This window comes from Dermacentor variabilis, chromosome 10, assembly GCF_050947875.1.
Source record: "Dermacentor variabilis isolate Ectoservices chromosome 10, ASM5094787v1, whole genome shotgun sequence".
Taxonomy (NCBI): domain Eukaryota; kingdom Metazoa; phylum Arthropoda; class Arachnida; order Ixodida; family Ixodidae; genus Dermacentor; species Dermacentor variabilis.
Window position 1 is genome coordinate 58,455,522 of NC_134577.1, and position 19,185 is coordinate 58,474,706.

Consider the following 19,185-nt stretch of genomic DNA (forward strand, 5'->3'; position numbering starts at 1 on the left):
TAGCGCCGCGGCGTCGGCCTCGGCCAGAGCGTGCGAGGAGGAGGCGCATTCTTCAAAGCGTGGTGCTACGTTACGAAGTTTAAGGGACTTTAGGAATGCGCAGAGGTGAGCGCCATCTGGTGACGTTGCAAGAAACCCAGTGGCACCCGCCGCAAAACCATCACAGTAGCGCCCAGAAAGTCGGGAGAACAGGCAATGAAAGCTTTGCTTTGAAAAGAAATAAATTATCTTAACCTCAAACCGTCAACGACTCGGCGAAAAGGGCAACCCAACCATTTCATCACTTTGTATGTCTTACGCTCTCTCTCTCTCTCTCTTTTTACTGATCGTTGTTGTGACTTCAAAACGTTACGAATGCGTTTGCACAGGCTGTTACTAAAGCCCCATATACATGACTGTGACGTGTCTGAGCATAAATCTGTTGGAAGTTCGCAATTCCGCGAAGTTCGGGAATTAATATCTCGAAACTGGTGTCACCCTCGGAATACCTATTAAGTGGATCGGCTTTGCGAACTCCCCCGATAGAATCTGTAACTGGTGTCACCCTGAGAATACCTGACAAGTGGATCGGCTTTGCGAACTCCCCCGATAGAATCTGTAAATTGGAACATGGATCCTAAGTTATTAGTTAAAAACGTAATTCGTGAATTATTGTGGATTATGCATTTCAATTTCTTGTGCTAGTGTCCGGCTCTTCGAGTAGACCACCTCATGAACTAGAGTTGTGCTATCTGCTACAAGCAACCATTAGGAATTTTCGAACGTGTTCGCTGAAACACCCTGTATGCAGGCATAATGAACTAATAGATCTGAAAAGAAATTTCAGAATGCGTTCGCCCGTAAGCGGATCCGAACCCAGACCACCCCGAAGAACCTTTGCAGTGAGAGCCACAGGCGATATCCCTACTCCGCATAACCAGGTATTATCGGCGAGACGAAGGAGCGCCTAGTTCGCGAGGCGCGCCTAGTGATTTGTGACGTCACGGAAGAGGGCTCAATACATGTATATAAAAGAACGCGCTGTCCCCCAATGAAACACTTTGGTGCTTTCGCAGTAGCCCCCGGAGGTGTTGCGGGCTCCCCATTTTTTCTTTGTTAACTGTCCTTGCCAAATTTTCTTGTTCCGCGTATCTGCCTGGCTAGTGGGCGCTGTTGGGTCGGTGCTAAAATTGGCATAGTATGACAAAAGTGCATGACGAACATAAATGATCGGTCATGACATGAATATCGTGACATGCACGTCATGTAGGTCATGAAACAGCCGACTACGTCTTAGTGCTATCATGGTCATTTCGTTAACCTGGTAGGCGCCCCGCACACTGCTTTGGATAACATCCATTTACACAGGGCGTGAGATATGCCGGCTTTTATTTTTGTATAATCTTAAGTCTTTTGTATATGGTTTTTCATTTCCTGGCGCTTCTGACAGCCTTTATCGATCGTATAAAAAGCACACGTGGTTTGCTCTGTATTACGCTTTGCGGGAGGAGTTTTTGTGTTGCTACCATCTATCACGCATGTAGTCGAATAAACACCTTCAATTAAATTTCGAGATATTCCTCGTCACTTACAGTTACTTGCGTCTGTTCGGCGGTTGATCAAGTATAGACTTAACTCCGGTCAGCAGTCGAAGCTTCGTTTACACGCATGTGGGGTGTGTTTGTTTGTCACCCCATACCGTCCGTTCCTCAGAGTGCATTAAATTAGGCAACCATGTTTTGAGACTGTCTCACAATCTTGCGCGAAATACAAGCTAACGTCGCACCAATAAGGCCGAAGCTCTGCCCTTCCGCAGCTAGAAGTTGCAAAGAAAGAAAGAAAGGAAATCACTGGGCGTCTAGCTTTCTTTTTCATGTAAAGATGTTCTCTACCATACAGCAGACCCCGCGAACCCCTCTCAGTTCTTCCGAAGCTTCTGGAGACGCGAGGATGAAATGATTTACACTTGGCCTAATTTTTCTGTCCTTCTTTACAGCTGATGGATTTTGCACAGTTTGGACGCGGGCAGACACTGCCCACCATCGCCACACCAAGTGCTTAGAAGCTTTTAAGACAAACTGCATAAAGGACGGTACCTGCGGATGATTCGGACACATGAGAAAAAACGGAAAATCTAGAATAAGGAATAAACTAGTCAATGAACGTGCGTCATTCATTGTGTGTATAGGTGACATACTTCTTGCATCATTAAATGAAACGAGTTTGACCGGGAGTCATTGCAACCGCGATAACGTGGGCAATATACTTGCTCCAAGCGCGGGTACAATTACGCAGGCTGCCTAATCTTCGTAACGGGTCTTCGGCGTCGGCCAAGGCGCAACGCTGTTGAAGGCAACCCGACGCGAACATCGCCGTTCAGCGTCGGGTTGATGTAGGGAGATGTCGAGCCACTTCGAACCGGACGATCGCTGTTCGCTGGCTATCTTGCTTCCCCTTCGGTAGACGAAGGCAAACGAAGGCGTTCAACCGGCCACTTCTGAGACGATGTCGAATGTTTGGAGGCGGTACCGACACCGCGTACAGGGGGGGGGGGGGAGGCACAGAGCAACGCGCTGAGTTGGGACAGGCCCATACACACTGGCGTCGCAACAAGTTTATTCGCGAGCCGGAATGCAGGAGGGAACGCAGGTGGCGCCACCAGATACCGTTAGCAGTCGAGAGAAGCAAAATACGTTTAGAGTATTGGTGAAAAAAAAAAGCAGAGAAGCGACTGATAAGAGCGGTTATATTACAGGCACGTAGCAGTTTAATGTGTATCGAGAAGTTATGAAGAACAGAAATAAGATTAAAGAGATGTATATAAAAAAAGCTATAATGAAAAGCATGTATAGCATACCTGAGTAACTTGAGCAGGCTATGGCGGTACGTTCCACCGTCCCGTTTCAAAAGGGATGCCAATAAATCGTCATCATTATCAGACACATAGGTGGCGCCCACAACGCCTCCGCTCCGACTGCACCAAAAGGCAGCCCGATGTCCGGTTGGCGTGAAATATATTTTACTTGGAACCATTGTGGAGGGCATCCGGAATCGGTCCGCTCGGATTCGGAGAATCATAGCGATGATCCGAATATGCCTATAGACAATCATCCGCCTATAAATCCTGGTCATGTTCTGTCCTCCAGAATATCATCCCTGTATACAGCTACAAACACCGTCGCAGCCAGTGGCCATTACGGGCGAATTTCGAGACAGATTCGTCGGTGAAATCATTGCGCGTTTCTTATCGTGCTGCACTCTTTTTTGCTTTGTCCTCGTTCTAAAGCTTCGCTTACACAGATTTCCTCAGTCCGTGAGGATCTTCCAATTTATTTTCTGCATTCTTCATTATTTCACTTATTTCTTCAGCCATTTTCCTTCTCCATACCGTGTAGTGGGTGTCTGCCATGACTGATGCCACGAGCAACGACAGCGAAGCAGTAACTGCGGCGGACAAGAGCAGTGGCCGCAGTGTTCCTATAAGGCGCGGGCAGCCCTACACTTCGACATCTCGCTTCTGGCGGAAGGAACTCAGCCCAGAAGTTTCAGTAATGAACCCGGTTTCATTACGTGAAGACTACAGGAGGTTCCGCTAGCTCAGCCGTAAGTCCCCAGAGCGGCCACAACGAAAGAGTCGGGCACGTTCGCTAGAAAAAATTCCTCCAGCGATGTAAATCGCTTCATGTAACACAGAGCGTTAACCGTGAGCGTTGCACGTGATCAGCAGCGCTGGTGGGGGTACACAATACCATCGAAGAAATCGCGGAAGCTCAACGGACCACCCAGCTGGAGCGGCTCTCTATGACCGAAGCCGGCAGGCGCATACTTCAATACTTGGGCTTCACGCCCGGGGCGAAAAAGGCGAGTAGTGAGGTTCCTGTCCAGGACGGGACCCAGCGCCGGATTCGGGTAGACCTCATCCCGAGAAACATGAACCCGGAGTTTAACAAGGAGAGAAGAGCGGCGAGGTCCGAGGCCCTCATCGACTTTCACGCCAAGGACGAGCACGCAAGGTTCGTGGATGCGGCAGAATACCAGGGAGGCAGCGCGGCGTTTGTAGCTACCGTCATCGAGGCGTCGCCCGGCGCGACGAGGGCAGCGGCGAGCTTACGGGTCCGCGAGGCGTGTCAGGCGGAGGAAGTGGCCATTGCCCTGGCCGTTGCCGACCCCGGGTGCCAGACGGTGTTGTGTGATTCGCGAAGTGCAGTGCGGAATTATGCCAAGGGCAAAGTGTGTGGTGAGGCTGTTCGTGTTCTGTGCTCGGCTGACCTGCAAAGAGACAATATGTATGTTAGAATCAAGTGGTTCCCGGCGCACGCGGGCAACGATGCGTCGGAGAAGCATGATAACCACAACGAGACGGCACACGCAGTGGCGCGAGCGCTAACCAACCGCGCCGCTGCAACCGACCGTCCAACGTGGTGTAGTGCCAAGGACGGCATGACGACGTTCAACGAACTTACACAGTTCCAGCGCCTGGCTCGAAGGACTTTCCCACCCCCGCACCCGGGGCTGAGCCGAGCCGAGGCGGTGCTCTTCAGACAACTGCAAACTGGTTCCTTCCCACCCCAGTGTTATTGAATCATCAGTACCCCAAATTATATGTGAGTGATGTGTGCCGCGCGTGCCAGCGGGAGAGGGCCACCCTGACGCACATCCTATGGGATTGCACCAAGTTCCCCGACGAAGCTTCGACAAGTACAACGATTCTGCCGCGACTCGCGGCTGCGGCGGAATGCTACGACCATGAAAGCCAAACCTGGGCCGTCCAGCAGGTCTCGGCGGCTCTTGAAAAACAAAGGCTGAGCGAAACCGACGGAACGTTGCCCCTCAGGGCGACCGACCGCGGGAGTAACACGCTCTGGAGTTGAGTAGAGCACCCGCTGAGAAGACGTCAGGGCCCGCGTCACGGCGCCATTTATGGTGTCGTTCTGCAAGCGACTAAATGAAGTTGTTTCTCTCTGTCTCTCTCTACAGCAATGAGGGATCTCCGTTTGAACTCTATCGGCAGGCGTAAACACATAGAAAGCAATATAATCATTACGATAGTGTACCCGTAGCTATGCTGTATTTAACTGGATTCCATTCTCTAATGTTGCCACCGAAGCTGCTCCTTATAAACAATAGCAAGGGCGCCTAAAGAAACACGAAAGAGGGGTCGTTCAACTACATTAGCAAAGTAAGCCTCTACAAGAACAACAAGACCACGCGTAGCAAGGTGATAAGGTTTGTATGCCATAAAGAACGAGTGACAGACAGAAGGCTTAAGAAGCTGCCACGAAGCTCCGCATCAGTTCGCCGTGACGTAATGAATACAGAAAGTGTATTTTCCGGACTAGTTCGTTATCGGTAAGGGACTCACTGAATGCATTATACGGGAACCAAATCGTAGCGCGTTTCCAGAATTACTTCTGCGCGCAAACGGATTTAAGGCCTAGCAACCAGAATATACTTCTAAGACTTTGACATCACTGTGACATACCGCGGTGTTGAGGTTTCGGTGCGAAATACAAGAAAGGAAAATTCTCTGGGTAATGAAGACAAATCGGGCTGCAGCCAAGGCGTCGTTTGAAGGCTGCGGACAGTCTTAGTTACAAGAAAAGACAATGGACAAGCAGAAAGACACAAGACAGGGCACTATCACTTCAGTCGGAACTAAAAGGTTGTTGAAGGTGGACGAGAGCATAATTCAAGAGCACGTCGTAAAACGATAAGATTAACAATAACGAAAAATGGATTGACCCATATATCAACGGCAAAGAAACAGGTCATAACTAAATTGTAAATCACGTATTATTAGGCGGACACGGTTGGGCTACCGTAGTGTCCTGTCTGTTTCGTTTGGTTAATCGTATTTCCTTGTTTGGACTGTTTTCGTAAATTGGGGAAATTATCGGCCTTTATTTTATCCAGCATTCATAAAATTTTTTCCTTGCCATATGAATAGAAAAGTTGAAGGCAGTTGAAGACCTATTGTTGCTCGTTAATGTCCCTTTAAGCCTCCTGTCCTTTTCTGGAAGACCCTGCCCAGGCCCAGCGCCGACACTTTAGTAGCCCCCGCACGGAACACCCCAAACAGACACTGAAGCACTCACGCATCGACAGGGTGGATGAGAGCCGTTGCACATTGACTACGAAGCGCAGTAGCAGGACCACTGATGGCACACCCAAAGTGGCCCGTAAATCAGCGTCAGCCGTGCTGGTCTCGGAGATGGCCTCGCGGCTGGTCTCGGAGCTGACCGGCCTATTCCGGTGCTTGTTGTGAGGCGAGTGCGTGAGGCCGCCCATCCTGCAGTGCTCCCAGGGACACCTGATCTGCGTGTCCTGCCGCGAGAAGGACAGCACCTTTCCCGAATGTCTCGCGCCGATCGGTGATTGTTCAAAGTCCGCAGTTATCGATATCTGCAAGATTCCGTCTTACCGATTCTGTGCACTGCAGTGAAGCCTGGTGTACGTGTCCGCCAATCAGTAACGAGATAGGGCTGCGTGTTCCCGAGAAGGAAGGTGGAGGTTTCGCCCATTGTCTGCTGTTAATCTTTCCGTGAAGCTTCCATTCAGTCAGCATTTCACAGAGAGTGATGGGAAGTGGATAATGTTTTCTGTTCGGGTTAATGGCCGTGACCTATAGCCTTCGCGATTCTTCGCAGAGTTGGTGAGACGAAATAAAGGTTCAGATTGAAATAAAGGGGCGCGTAGTAGATTGCCGCGTAGATCTTTTTTTTTCTACGATAGGGGGGAGACATTTGTAAACGCAATTGTCGATGATTGCTTCATTTTGTCAAAGGGAGATCGCTGGAAGATATATTTAACAGCAGCGAGACAAAAAAAGAAATACGAAAGACCAGCGGCGTCTGTCGATGCATTTGGCTTTCCTTTGGCTGCGTCGAAACACCGAAGTCAATAAAAGAATGCGAGTGCCTTATCGTGACACGTCGACAAAACAGCGTCCGAACTGGTGCCCCGGTGCCTTGCAAATTCTTTTTCTGAAATAACGAATTACAATTAAACGAAAACGACAAAACCTGAATGAAAAGTTCGCTAAAGGACGACGAACTGAGCTCGTTGGTACAAAGTGTAAAAAAACAGCGTGGGAAACTTGCGCATAATTTCACACATGCGTTTATCATAGAGAAGTGCTCGCGGCGACGGTGCAGTGAGAAAGGATCCCCAGAAAAAAAAAAAAGCGCGGCGAATTAGGCGAAGCTGCGTGAAAGCAACTAGCATAAATAATAGCATTATAGTAACAATAACAATATAAGAATAGCATTAACACGCAGGCGACACCCGTGTGCCGTCCATGGAGAAGGTGGCCGCGATTCTCTCCACGCCGGGCCGACACTCGATACACGGGTGCCGTGCGCAGCTGAACTTCTCCGACCAGCGGGAACACGAGAAGAACTGCGAGTTCAGGTGGCTGGCTCTCCTTAATGGCAGATGTGGGCCGTTGTCAACCCAATGGTGAAGTCTAGATTACTGATGCGATTGAGTTACAGTTTCGAACAAATTGTTAAGACTACATCTAGCCGGTGTATAAAGACTCGAACCACCGCATTTTATCGAATTTTGAGATGGCTAATTGTTACGAGGAGTGCGGCGAGAATGATGGTTCAAATTGTGAGTTCGACTCCACGACGCAGGGACCACAACTCTTCGTAACTCGTCAGCCACCTTCTGTAATGTGCCTCGCACAAGCACTCTCGTTTTAGAGCGCAGCTCTTTGGCGTCCGTTCCTGGGTTTCGCGTCGTCGTCGGCGTTGTCGTCGGCCTCGTAACCAGCTCCGCCCCCCTTTCATCCCCCCAGCGCTAGCAGCGACCGACTGATACCGCTGGATGCCGCTGACGCCGCTAGAGAGTCAAGATAACGTGACTGCATAGAACACCGTCGCCGCCATGCAGAAAGAGGAGGAAAGGGTCCCCCCCCCCCTGTTCTTGTGTGGCGGATAGGGTGCTCTTCAGTTGCCGACGCGCCGGTTATTTCACGTAGGCCCCGGCACGTCGACGAATACGTGACCACCTTCCCACGGCTAGACCTGGTTCTTAGCGCTGCGGAAGCGAGGGTATCATATTGTTTGTGTCGGCATCGGCGGCGTTGTCCCTGAAACCAACTCCGCAGCTGGGGTTGACTCACTATCGGCGTCAGCGGCATCAGTCAGTCGCTGCTATCTCTTCCCTCCTCCCTTTATCGTGTTGTCCGCTTGCTGCGCGCGCTTCTGCCCCCATCGTTTGCCGCTGGGTGTACACGCCGCCCCCCTCCCCCCTCTTCCTGCGAGTCTCCGGTTGTCAAAGCGCCGGCTCGAACTTAATTCCTTTCTTCGCTCCTCCTCCAATGCAACCCCTGTGCGGTGGCAATCAGAGAGCCAGATCGGTGGCGGCGGATCTGTATATGTGCACCGCCCGAGCCGAAATTGCCGCTGCCGTTCGCCCTGTGCGGTGGCAATCAGAGAGCCAGATCGGTGGCGGCTTGACATAAAGACAAACAGCAATTTCCTAACACTTATGCGGGAGAACATCCCGTTCCTCTCGCTCGTAACGCGTCCCACGGCTGTGACAACCTCGCGAGGCACTTGTATAGATCTCATCTTTGAGAATGAAGCATTGGTGTACCAAGTCGAACATATATCAGTCTATTTCTCCGACCACAAAGCTTCCTTCATGACTGTCAAGAACTGTTAGTGGAGTCTTTGTTAAAGGAATACGTGTGAAAAATAAAAAAAAATTCTGTGATAGCGCATACATGTGTTGTTCGATTTCTTTGCCTCAATCTATCGAAAAGGTGAAACAGCTTATTTGCTGCGCTCAAATTTCGCATTAGGAAGTAACGTAATCGTCGGTAATTTTTTTTTTAATGAACGTACGTGCAGATTTCAACCAGAAGCGATTATCGAAAATAACTGAGCTGATAACACGAGGCTTGCAAAAATGACACGCAATAAGTTTTTTGTGACCAGCGGTTGTCGAGAATACTGGAACGTTATCCTTCGCGACAGCATCACGGACTAAGAAACAAGAAACCCGAGAATTTCATTTGGAATGGCGCAAGATGACGCCCCGGGTCAAGCAGAAACACGAACGTGACAGCACGATTTCACAAATCAGTTCGACGCGCCATCGAATTATACTGTGCTTCATATGACGCGGCGAGGTTTCCCTTAACATGTTATTAAATTTTTCTCGCCCAGTCTTTTCTCTAGGGTAAATCCAGTGCGATTCAATTCAAGTTTACATTTTTATATATGGGTTAAGTCGTTATAAAACCATCGTACACTTTGTGAAACTTGAGGAGATAGCCATTCTGTCCAAGTACAGTCTCGTCTGAATGAAACGCGAAAAAAGGGATGACACAAAAGAAGCTCGAACTCTCTTAGCGCTTCCGCAAGTGGCCTAGATGGTGCGTTTCAGTTCCAGGCACTTAGCCTTGGTTCTATTAAAGTATAGGCCAGCTACAGTTTCAGACCTGAGCCCACATAGAAACTCGTACACGTGTCTCGATTTGTTTCTTCGCCTCGCCTCTCAGCGGATAGATCACTTGACTCTTAAACGGAAACTCATATGAGTCAGAATCTCGTCCAAAGGCAACGCTTCAGTGCTTTCAATTTTCTTTTTCAGTTGCGCATTTCGATGACGTACCTGGCCACAGCTATCACCAGTAAAGGCAGCGTTTATGATTTTAAAGAGTTCCGTACCCACCGTGGTTGTTTAGTGGCTATGGTGTTGAGTTACTAAGCACGAGGTCGCGGGATCGAATCCCGGCCACCTCGGCGGCTGCATTTCAATGGGGGCGTAATGCGAAAACACCAGTGTGCTTAGATTTAGGTGCACGTTAAAACCCCTAGGTAGTCGAAATTGTTTCGGTGTCGCCAACCACGGTGTGCCGCGTAATTGGATATTGGTTTTGGCACCAAAAACACGATAATATTGCATGTTCTCTCGCCATTAAAACAAGCACATACTGTCTTGAGCTGGAAAATCGGAGCGAATACGTTCCGAGACAAAAAAATCAAGCAAAAAAGAAAAGAAAAGCTAATGAGAAATATAAGCTCGTAAATAAGATTGCCAGTTTGCCACTGGGCGTATTTCCAGGCCCCATGAATGAAATTATGAGTACGTTCGGTTCCTGCGTACCGTGAACGACGTCGCTTGCTCGGTCTGACAGCGCAGTTAACCAAGAAAATCCGACAGGAGCTGAGAAAAAACAAAAAAGGAAACACCACTGTGCTAGTGCCTGCAATGAATTTCGATGTGCCGGTCACTGTACCAGCTGTGTTGAGACTTTGAAGAGAAAACCTAATAGGAAGCGTTTGCACGGTTAATGGAAGCACCCGCTATGCTCCAAAACGTATCCCCCTTGCGAGCATCGCCGGCAAAGTGCCATGCACTTCGGGTGCACCACTTCACCAGCAGGCGCAGAGGTTCCCTGCACCACGGTGATAACCTTGCCGCAATTGAGGCCCGTGATGCACCGATGCAGCCTTGCACCGAAGGGAATCGAGGGCTGTTGTTCTGCAGACACGGTGTAGTGGCGCAAGTGGTGCAGTGAACCATGCGGGAATCGAATGAACCCAATGTTCGTTGTGATGATTTGCCGGCGCCTCATCTTAATTAGAAGGACATTAAGCAGGAAAATGACTTGAGCTGTGCAAGTGCGTTGCCCTTCTAGAATAAAAGAAGAGAAAAAAGCGACTCTTGCCGCGAGAAGACGCTTCGTTTGTCGGAAAAGATGCAAATGCAAGAAACAAGAAAATTCCGCAAGTATCTGTCTTACCATGACTGTCGACGGTAATGCGATTAGAGTTCAAGAAATCTACTGGCTCATCGTATTGCTGAATACGCCTTCGTTTAGAATGTGCAACGGTATAATTACGGATTTACATTGCCTTGGTTATATGCGCGACACACACCGTCTCCGAGATGCGCCCAATTTGCTATCACGCTCGCTCGCCACTGTCGGTCATGACCACGACGGCACCACGGCGACGCAGTGACGACGACGGAATCACGAGAAGCAGGAATGACTTCAGTGGAACGAGGAAGGCAGCGTGAAGACAAATAGGATGACCACACCCGAATCACGAAGATGGCGTGACAACGACGGTATCTCATGACGAAGTTATCACGACGATGGCATGACGAGTGTCGGATGATGAAGCTGGACGGACGACAACGTAACGACTGCGATGGCGCGACATAACGTCCCAAGGCAGTAGACAACTTGGGTCACTGGATTGCCGTAAGAGTGCAAGTGCCTGAGGTAGGTAAGCGAATGCTAATCGCATTAAAACTGGTGACGACGCCGCCTTGAAATTTCCGCAGTTGCACGCGCCGTGACGCCATGTATATTGACGACACCCGATCGAGCCTATATGTAGTTTAATTTTAGCGGTAAAGATGGACTGCACTGTGTGTTATTATAGCCAAAGACTGAAATAAAGAAGTTTCACGAACTTTTCTACTAAACTCTAACAACCGAAAGGCGAAAACAATGCCTTGCGCTGACGTAACGGTCCGCGCGTCCTGCCGCAAAATAAAAAGAAAAACACTGAAATATTGATTTTTTTGTCATTCTAATAAGCAGCCCATGACCGCGAAATCAACAATTTACAGTGGAGTCTTTCAAGCATACTTTAACATTCTAAACTAATCTAAACTGATCTAAGCTGTTCGTATACGATGTGCTGCTTCCCAAGAGAGACTGCGGTGTCGTGGTTAAGCGTAACTTTGTAGACGAGTAGCGCAACGATGTTGCCAAATGTAATTGCCCATACTTCGTTCACCAGGCCGTTTTCCTGCGCCCTGCCCTGGACGAAGTGCACCTGGAAAGGGCCACTCTGCACCATAGACTCCCACATACGCCAGGCGCACAACGCACCATTACCCTGCGGTAACTCCACATAAGCACGCGTTCCTGCGACGACGGTCTCAGACTGCGCAAAACAGGTAATTCGAAACAAAAATGATAGCTTTCCTACACCGGCGAAGCTTCACAGGAGCTGCGGACATCGGGTTCGGCGAGGAAATCGCCGCTATAACATTAATTGTCACCGTAAATATCTACATAATTAATCGCAAATAAATGAATTATTCCTACGTTACCATTTAGCTGACTCAGTTCGCAGTTTCCGTGGGCGGGCAGCGTAATGCAAACAGGGTAACACGGAACAGACGGCTCGAGAGCAAACTTTCAACTGATGCTAAAGTTAAAAAAAAGGAAAAAAAAAACACACAGACCACACTGTTTACCTAACTGTTATATCCCCTTCCTGATTTTTGACGACGGCATAGGAATAGACGATGTGGGGATATCTGCCAGCACGAGGTGAAGTCCGCTGTGCAAGGCAGGGCTTATATCTTAGGTCGCTGCGCAGTAGCAAGTGTTCAATAAACATGAACGAATTTTTTTTACAGCGAAAGCTGTGAGCGCCAACTTTGGTAGCGTCTGGCGCGGCTATCGTTGTCCCGTGACCGTGGTAGAAGGGTTTGTGATCAGTCATGGTTCCGGCAAGAATTAACCGTCGACTTCAAGGGCTGCCAAAACGTGTCCCGCCCCTTGCTTAGCTCAGTCCTCTCTCGACGAGCTCTTCGCGAATACTTTCACCGCTGTGTCGTTGACTACACGAACAGGAAACCGGTCGTTGGAAGGTTTACCGTTCTTTAGAAGTTCCGAGCATAGCTCTCATTACTACGCTTGGTGGTACACCTGCGCACGTCAGAGAAGATCCGTCAGAGACCAGCTAGGCCTGAATGTGGGACGAGCGCGGCTGTTCCAACAGGCTGGAGTTGCGAATCGATAATTTCGTACAAAGGTGGTCCCGTTGGTGTTGACGTTAGAGGCTGTCGCCGTGAGCTAGTGTTGCCGACGGCTGTCTCGTAAACTTGTTTTGAGACAGCGGAACAGCCGAAGTTTGCTGGCTGTTCTGGTTTCTGAGAACCAAATTACACACCGGAAGTACAGGCTCTGTCAAACTTATTTTTGTGTGTGCGTGTGTGTGCGTGCGTGTGTCCGTGTGCGTCTGCGCGTGTGCTTGTGTGTGTGTGTGTGTGCTTGTGTGTTCGCGTTCCTGACAACTGTAACTGTACATTTACGTACTGTTGTCAAATAAACTTTGACTTTTGACTTTGAAGTACAAGAAGGCAATGACTATCGCGTCGTTCTTTTTTTTTCAGGGTGACTAGAGAATAAGACGTGGTCGAGTATTAGTCAATGGTCGGCGACCGCAAGTGATACGAACGGGCGCGACACATTTAGTCCATGGTATCCTCCTCATAGCTTGTGTACACCGCTGCGGACAACCACTTTCATCACATTCAGTGTTAAAACAGGAATGATTAGATAAAATAATCCGGTGCGACATACGGCTACACTCAGGCGACATCATATGTCAAGGGTTGAACAGTTTTGCTACGACTGCTTTTAAAAAAAAATTGATACTATGCGTCGTACCGTGACCGACGATGAACAATCAATGGGGTGCACATTTCAAGTTCCACGAGAAGACACGGCAATCTATAGGATGTAAAGGGAAGACGAGAAACCACCACGCAACGTTAAACCTGTATGTACACATGTATCAAGGAAAACAAATGAAGCGTTCATCTTAGCTAACTGGTCAATTGGCCTCTCTATCCCTATATATGAAGGTGCTGAGGCGAGTTTGTGTCCGAGCAATTTCATCGGACAAGTACGTTCTTGAGATTCGCAACCGACCGGTTGACAATAACAACTGACTTAAAAGTTGTCTCTCTAGGGTTTTGCTGGGCGTAAGTAGGACATACCGGACGCTGTTATAAAACCAGGGCCACCTTAATTTTGTCGCGTTCTGGCGATTTTTCTTTAAATTCTTCTTACGCAGGCGAGACGGTGGTGTTCACCATCGACGACGCGGACGGCGCCTGGTTCGGAAAGCGACTGCGCCTGCAGTACTGCCTGGGACGAAACTTCCTGCTCGTCTTCTGGCGCGAGCACGAGGACGAGAGCAAGTGCTGCTGCCTGGTGGCCCAGCTCATCGGCGACCCCCGCGAGAGGCGGACAGGCTTACCTACCTCGTGGATGTGACGCGCGAAGGCGCCCGGTCGCTCACCTGGAAGGACAGGCCTCGCTCGCTCCACGAGAGCGTCGAGTCGACCCTGGCCAGCAGGGACTGGCTCTTCTTCGACGCCCGGTGGTTTGTGGAGAGCGGGAAGCTGAACGTCGAGTGCACCGTCAGCTTCTGCGACGCGACGTGATCGCAAAAGAAAAAAAAACAAAAAAACGAATTATTATTGTGCTACGCTATAAGGAATGTGCGCTGGTATGAAATGAAGACTTACTCGTGAAGCTATACTCGTGTCAAGCATGACCTCCAAGATTGTGTTTGGATCCCACCGCTGGTACGATCGGTTGTTGGGAACTCGGCGCTGACGCCCGTGGTTGTACCTGGGTCGCAAGCCCCAAGGGTAGCGTTGGCCTGGCGGCCTGGGGTACCACTGGAAGCATCCGAAGGTCCCGGCAAAGCATGAGTCGACTGGTAACAACAAAACAACTTGTTTATTTTAACATCGCAAAGAGTTGGCGGTCAGGTTGACCGAAGAAGAGAGACGGGAGAGCACTTTACTCAACAGAAGAAATCGGAGCCCTCTTTTTGGCGTCCGGGGGCAGCTGTTTTTATACTCTCGCAGTTGAGGGCAAGAAGGAACCCCTCAAAAGACGAGCACGTGAATGTACAATGGGCTAATGGTGACGCACACTGTCGTAGCGCTGCCGTAGCACCATGTCGAGCACGATCTCGTAGCACCCTGTCGTAGCGCTGCCGTAGCACCATGTCGAGCACGATCTCGTAGCACCCTGTCGTAGCGCTGCCGGTCGGGCACAATGACTGTAATGAGAGGATGATCCCTGCTTTCGCATCGCCTGGTTCGGGCACAATGACTGGAATGAGAGGGTGATCCTTTGCGGTCGCATCGCCGCAGTCGCGCCTGGAAACACCTGCCGATGAGCGTTGCGGCGACGACGATCGGGCCAAAATGTCTGCCGCCCCGCCGCAGTCGCGCCGGCAAAACCACGTGTCGCAGGCGAAACGCAACAGACCGCCCCGCCGGGGGAAGGAGATCCCGATGGACAGGGGACTGCATCCGCTGTCCGGAGGGATGTCGCTCGATGATGCTCATAACCGAAGTCGGGCGTCCCTCGACGTTTCTTGAGCGCAGCGCACAGAGAAGGCCTCGTTCTCTCGTTCAGGTTCGCACGGGACACTGCAAAGTGACTTCGGGAGAGTTCACATTTTTGTTCTCGTTCCCGGCAAGCGTTAGAACTACGCTGAAACTCAACCGCTCAGTCAGCAAGCACGGCACAACCCTCACTAAGCCCTGCCAGGCTCTTTCCCCTTTTTATACCCCTGCCTATTTCCTTACAGTAGTCTAGCATCACTCAGAACGCGTCCACAAATTGAAAAATTGCACTAGAAAGCATATCATCACTTTGAAACACTAAACAAAAGCAATATATTAAAAAAAATCCTGCCTCAGGAAGAAAAACATCAGTAACAAACAATTTTGAGGCTGATTCCTACGTTAGGGGCTTCGACTTAAGCCATCGGCGTTACCGTTGAGACTCCCCTTTTTGTAACGCACCTCAAAGGAATATTGTTGTAAAGCGAGGCTCCAGCGCAGGAGGCGGCCATTTTTGGGAGAGATGGTCTGCAGCCATTGGAGAGGGCAGTGATCCGTCTCAATGATAAACCTCGAGCCGGCTAGATAGCATGACAATTTCTGAACGGCCCACAGGAGACACGCACACTCTTTCTCGGTGGCGCTATACGCCTGCTCACGACTGGACAGCTTACGACTAGCATACAGGACGGGGTGTTCTACTTCTCCATTTTCCCGTTGGCACAGTACAACGCCCATGCCTCGCTCACTAGCATCGCACTGAACAACGAACCCTTTTGTATAGTCTGGCGATCGTAGCACAGGCTGGTTTGTTAGGGCACTCTTTAGGGCGCTAAAAGCTCTTTCCTTTGTCTCGTCCCAGACGACTGTTTGAGGCTCTGTTTTTCTTAGAGCATCCGTCAGGGGAGCCGCGATATCAGAGTACCTAGGGATGTACCTCTGATAGCAGCCGGCGACACCCAAGAACGACCGAATATCGGTCTTGGTGCGCGGTTGCGGAAAGTCTCGCACAGCGGCCACTTTTATTTCAGAGGGGCGGCGACGACCCTGACCAATCACGTGACCGAGGTAGACAACCTCGGCCTGTGCTAACTGGCACTTAGGAGCCTTGACTGTCAAGCCCGCTTCGCGCAGGCGGGTTAGCACTGCCCGCAAGTGTGCCATATGCTCAGACCAGGATGCGGAGAATATCGCTACGTCGTCTAGATACGGTAAAGCGAATTCTTGCTGTCCCCGCAACACTTTATCCATGAGACTTGAAAAACAGTATGGCGCGTTCTTCAAACCAAAACTCAACACTTTAGGACGGAATGTTCCCATTGGTGAAATGAACGCCGCATACCTACTAGCCTCTTCTGTAAGTGGAACCTGCCAATAACCCCTGACAAGATCTAGGGTGGAAATAAACTGAGCGCTACTAACTTTCTCAAGGCGCTCCTCGATGTTAGGGATCGGATAAATTTGATCCTTAGTGATGGAATTAAGCCTGCGGTAGTCGACGCAAGGACGAGGTTCCTTGCCCGGTACCTCAACTAAAATCAAAGGGGAGGTATAATCACTCTCACCTGCCTCAATAACACCGAGCTGTAGCATTTTCTTTACCTCAGCCTCCATAATATCGCTCTGGCGGGGTGACACCCGATACGCCTTGGATCGTACTGGCTCTGTGGAGGTAAGTTCTATATCATGAGTAAGTACAGAAGTCCTACCAGGCCTCTCAGAGAACAGACCTTGAAACTCTTGTAATAGCTGGTGTAGTTCGGTTTTCTGCTCGGGCGACAGCGGTGCTTTACTGATAAGGTCACTAATGACTTGACCGGTGTCTTCCCTGTTCGTCACTGAGCCTAGTCCCGGAAGCTCGACCGGAAGCTCTTCAGGAACGTTTACCATCATGCACACCACTGCTTCCCTTTGTCTATAAGGTTTGAGCAGATTACAGTGGTAAACTTGCTGTGCTTTCCGCTTTCCTGGCAGACTTACCACGTAGTTAACGTCCGACAGTTTCTGAACAATTCGTGCTGGGCCCTCCCACTGCACGTCTAGTTTGTTGTTTAGCGATGTGCGCAATATCATGACCTCATCGCCAACCTCAAAACGACGGGCCCTGGCTGTCCGATCATAATAAACCTTGGCCCTCTGCTGGGCCTTTGCCATTGCTTCACCTGACAACAACTGTGCCCTTCTTAAGCGTTCGAGGAGCTTAAGCACGTACTCCACCACGACTGGGTCGTCGCCCCTACCTTCCCATGATTCTCGAAGCATGCGAAGCGGAGACCGAAGCGAGCGACCGTACACCAGTTCAGCTGGCGAAAACCCCGTAGCCGCATGCGGCGCGGTCCTTAAAGCAAACATCACCCCAGGCAGACACAGCTCCCAGTCAGTTCGATGTTCAAAACACAACGCTCTCAACACGCGCTTCATGACGGAGTGGAGCTTCTCAACGGAATTCGACTGTGGGTGGTACACTGAGCTGTGTAACAGCTTTACCCCACACCTTTCGAGAAAAGTTGTCGTCAAAGCGCTAGTAAACACTGTGCCCTGATCTGATTGGATTTCCGCAGGGAAACCAACTCGCGCAAATATGGACAGTAGTGCATTAACTATCTCAACTGAGCTGAGTTCTTTAAGCGGCACTGCTTCAGGGAACTTTGTCGCTGGGCAGATCACAGTCAAAATGTGTCTGTACCCCGTGGCTGTTACCGGCAGAGGTCCCACAGTATCAATAACGAGCCCTCTAAAAGGCTCCGTAATGATAGGTACCAATTTCAACGGCGCCCTCGATTTGTCCCCTGGTTTGCCCACCCGCTGACAAGTGTCACATGTCCTCACGAAATGGTCTGCGTCCCGAAAACACCCTGGCCAATAGTACTCTTGCAAGAGACGGTCCTTAGTTTTCTTAACTCCTAGGTGTCCGGACCACGAACCCCCGTGCGTCAAGCGCAACAGATCCTGACGATAGCATTGAGGCACGATCAGCTGATCGAACTCCACTCCTCTGCGGTCTAGATACTTCCGGTACAGGACTCCACCTCTTTCCACAAAACGCGCAGTTTTCCTGGCGATACCTTCTTTGACATTGCAGCGCACGTTTTCCAGGCTGCCATACTTTTTTTGCTCGGCTATCAAAGCCGTCCGGCTGACTTTTAGCAACCTATCAAGTCCGTCTGACGTAGGCGCGATGAGCAAATCAGTAGATAGCTCTTCTAACTTTCCCGCGTCGGGCGTTTCCTCTCCAGTATCTGGCGCCTTTAACGTTACAGACTCAAGTTTATTCAGTTCGGGCGTGCTCGGAATATCAGCTGGCTGCGCCTCTGACCCTTTTTCGTTGTTTGATAACGTCGGCCCCGCAACTACCGCCTTTGCAGCGAGCTCCCGAACCTTCGATCTGGTTAAGGCCTGAACACTAGCTTCACCAAACAAAAGCCCCTTCTCGCGCAGGAGGTGATCGGACCTGTTTGAAAATAGGTACGGGTACTGGGGGGGCAGCATAGATGACACTGCCGCCTCCGTCTCAAGCGCTCCGAAAGGTCCTTCAATAAGCACTTTTGCTACCGGTAGACATACGCTATGAGCTTCCACGGCTTGCTTGATCCATGCGCACTCGCCCGTGAACATATGGGGTTCTACGTAAGACGGGTGAACTACATCCATCGTAGCTGCGGAATCGCGAAGCACTCGGCACTCTTTCCCGTTCACGAGGAGGTCTCGCATGTAAGGCTCGAGAAGCTTCATGTTCTCGTCAGTGCTGCCTATTGAAAAAAACACAACTTTTGGTGTTGTTTCCGGACACTGCGCCGCAAAGTGACCCGGCTTCTGGCACGTATAACAAACGCGCGCTCGCCTCATCTCGAACCGCTTTCTGCGTTTGGCTGCCGCCGTCTCTTTACGTTTGGTCGGACTGCTTTCGCTCGCATCCGCACTACGCGTGTCCCCCTTTGCTCTCATGGGTGTGAACTTCGGCCTCTCAAATTTTGAGCCAAATTCACCCTTTTGACCGTCCTTAGCTCCGCGAGCCCGACGCGTCACAAACTCCTCGGCTAGCTCAGCGGCTTTAGCCACCGTACA

The 19,185-nt window shown here is 50.3% G+C and overlaps 2 protein-coding genes across 2 annotated transcripts in view; one reads left to right on the forward strand and one right to left on the reverse strand.

Annotated features, from left to right (window-relative positions):
• Positions 1 to 14,074, reverse strand: part of LOC142560581 (MYG1 exonuclease) — a 274,671-nt gene extending 260,597 nt beyond the window's left edge. Inside the window, exon 1 of the mRNA XM_075672788.1 lies at positions 14,055 to 14,074. The gene's annotated coding sequence lies outside the window, so the exon portion shown is untranslated. The remainder of the gene's footprint in view (positions 1 to 14,054) is intronic.
• LOC142559258 (E3 ubiquitin-protein ligase sina-like) lies at positions 7,277 to 14,029 on the forward strand. Its single transcript, XM_075670883.1, has 2 exons — positions 7,277 to 7,415; positions 13,827 to 14,029. The coding sequence occupies exons 1-2, from the start codon at positions 7,277 to 7,279 to the stop codon at positions 14,027 to 14,029; spliced, it is 342 nt and encodes a 113-aa protein (XP_075526998.1).
• Positions 14,075 to 19,185: the final 5,111 nt, after the last annotated feature.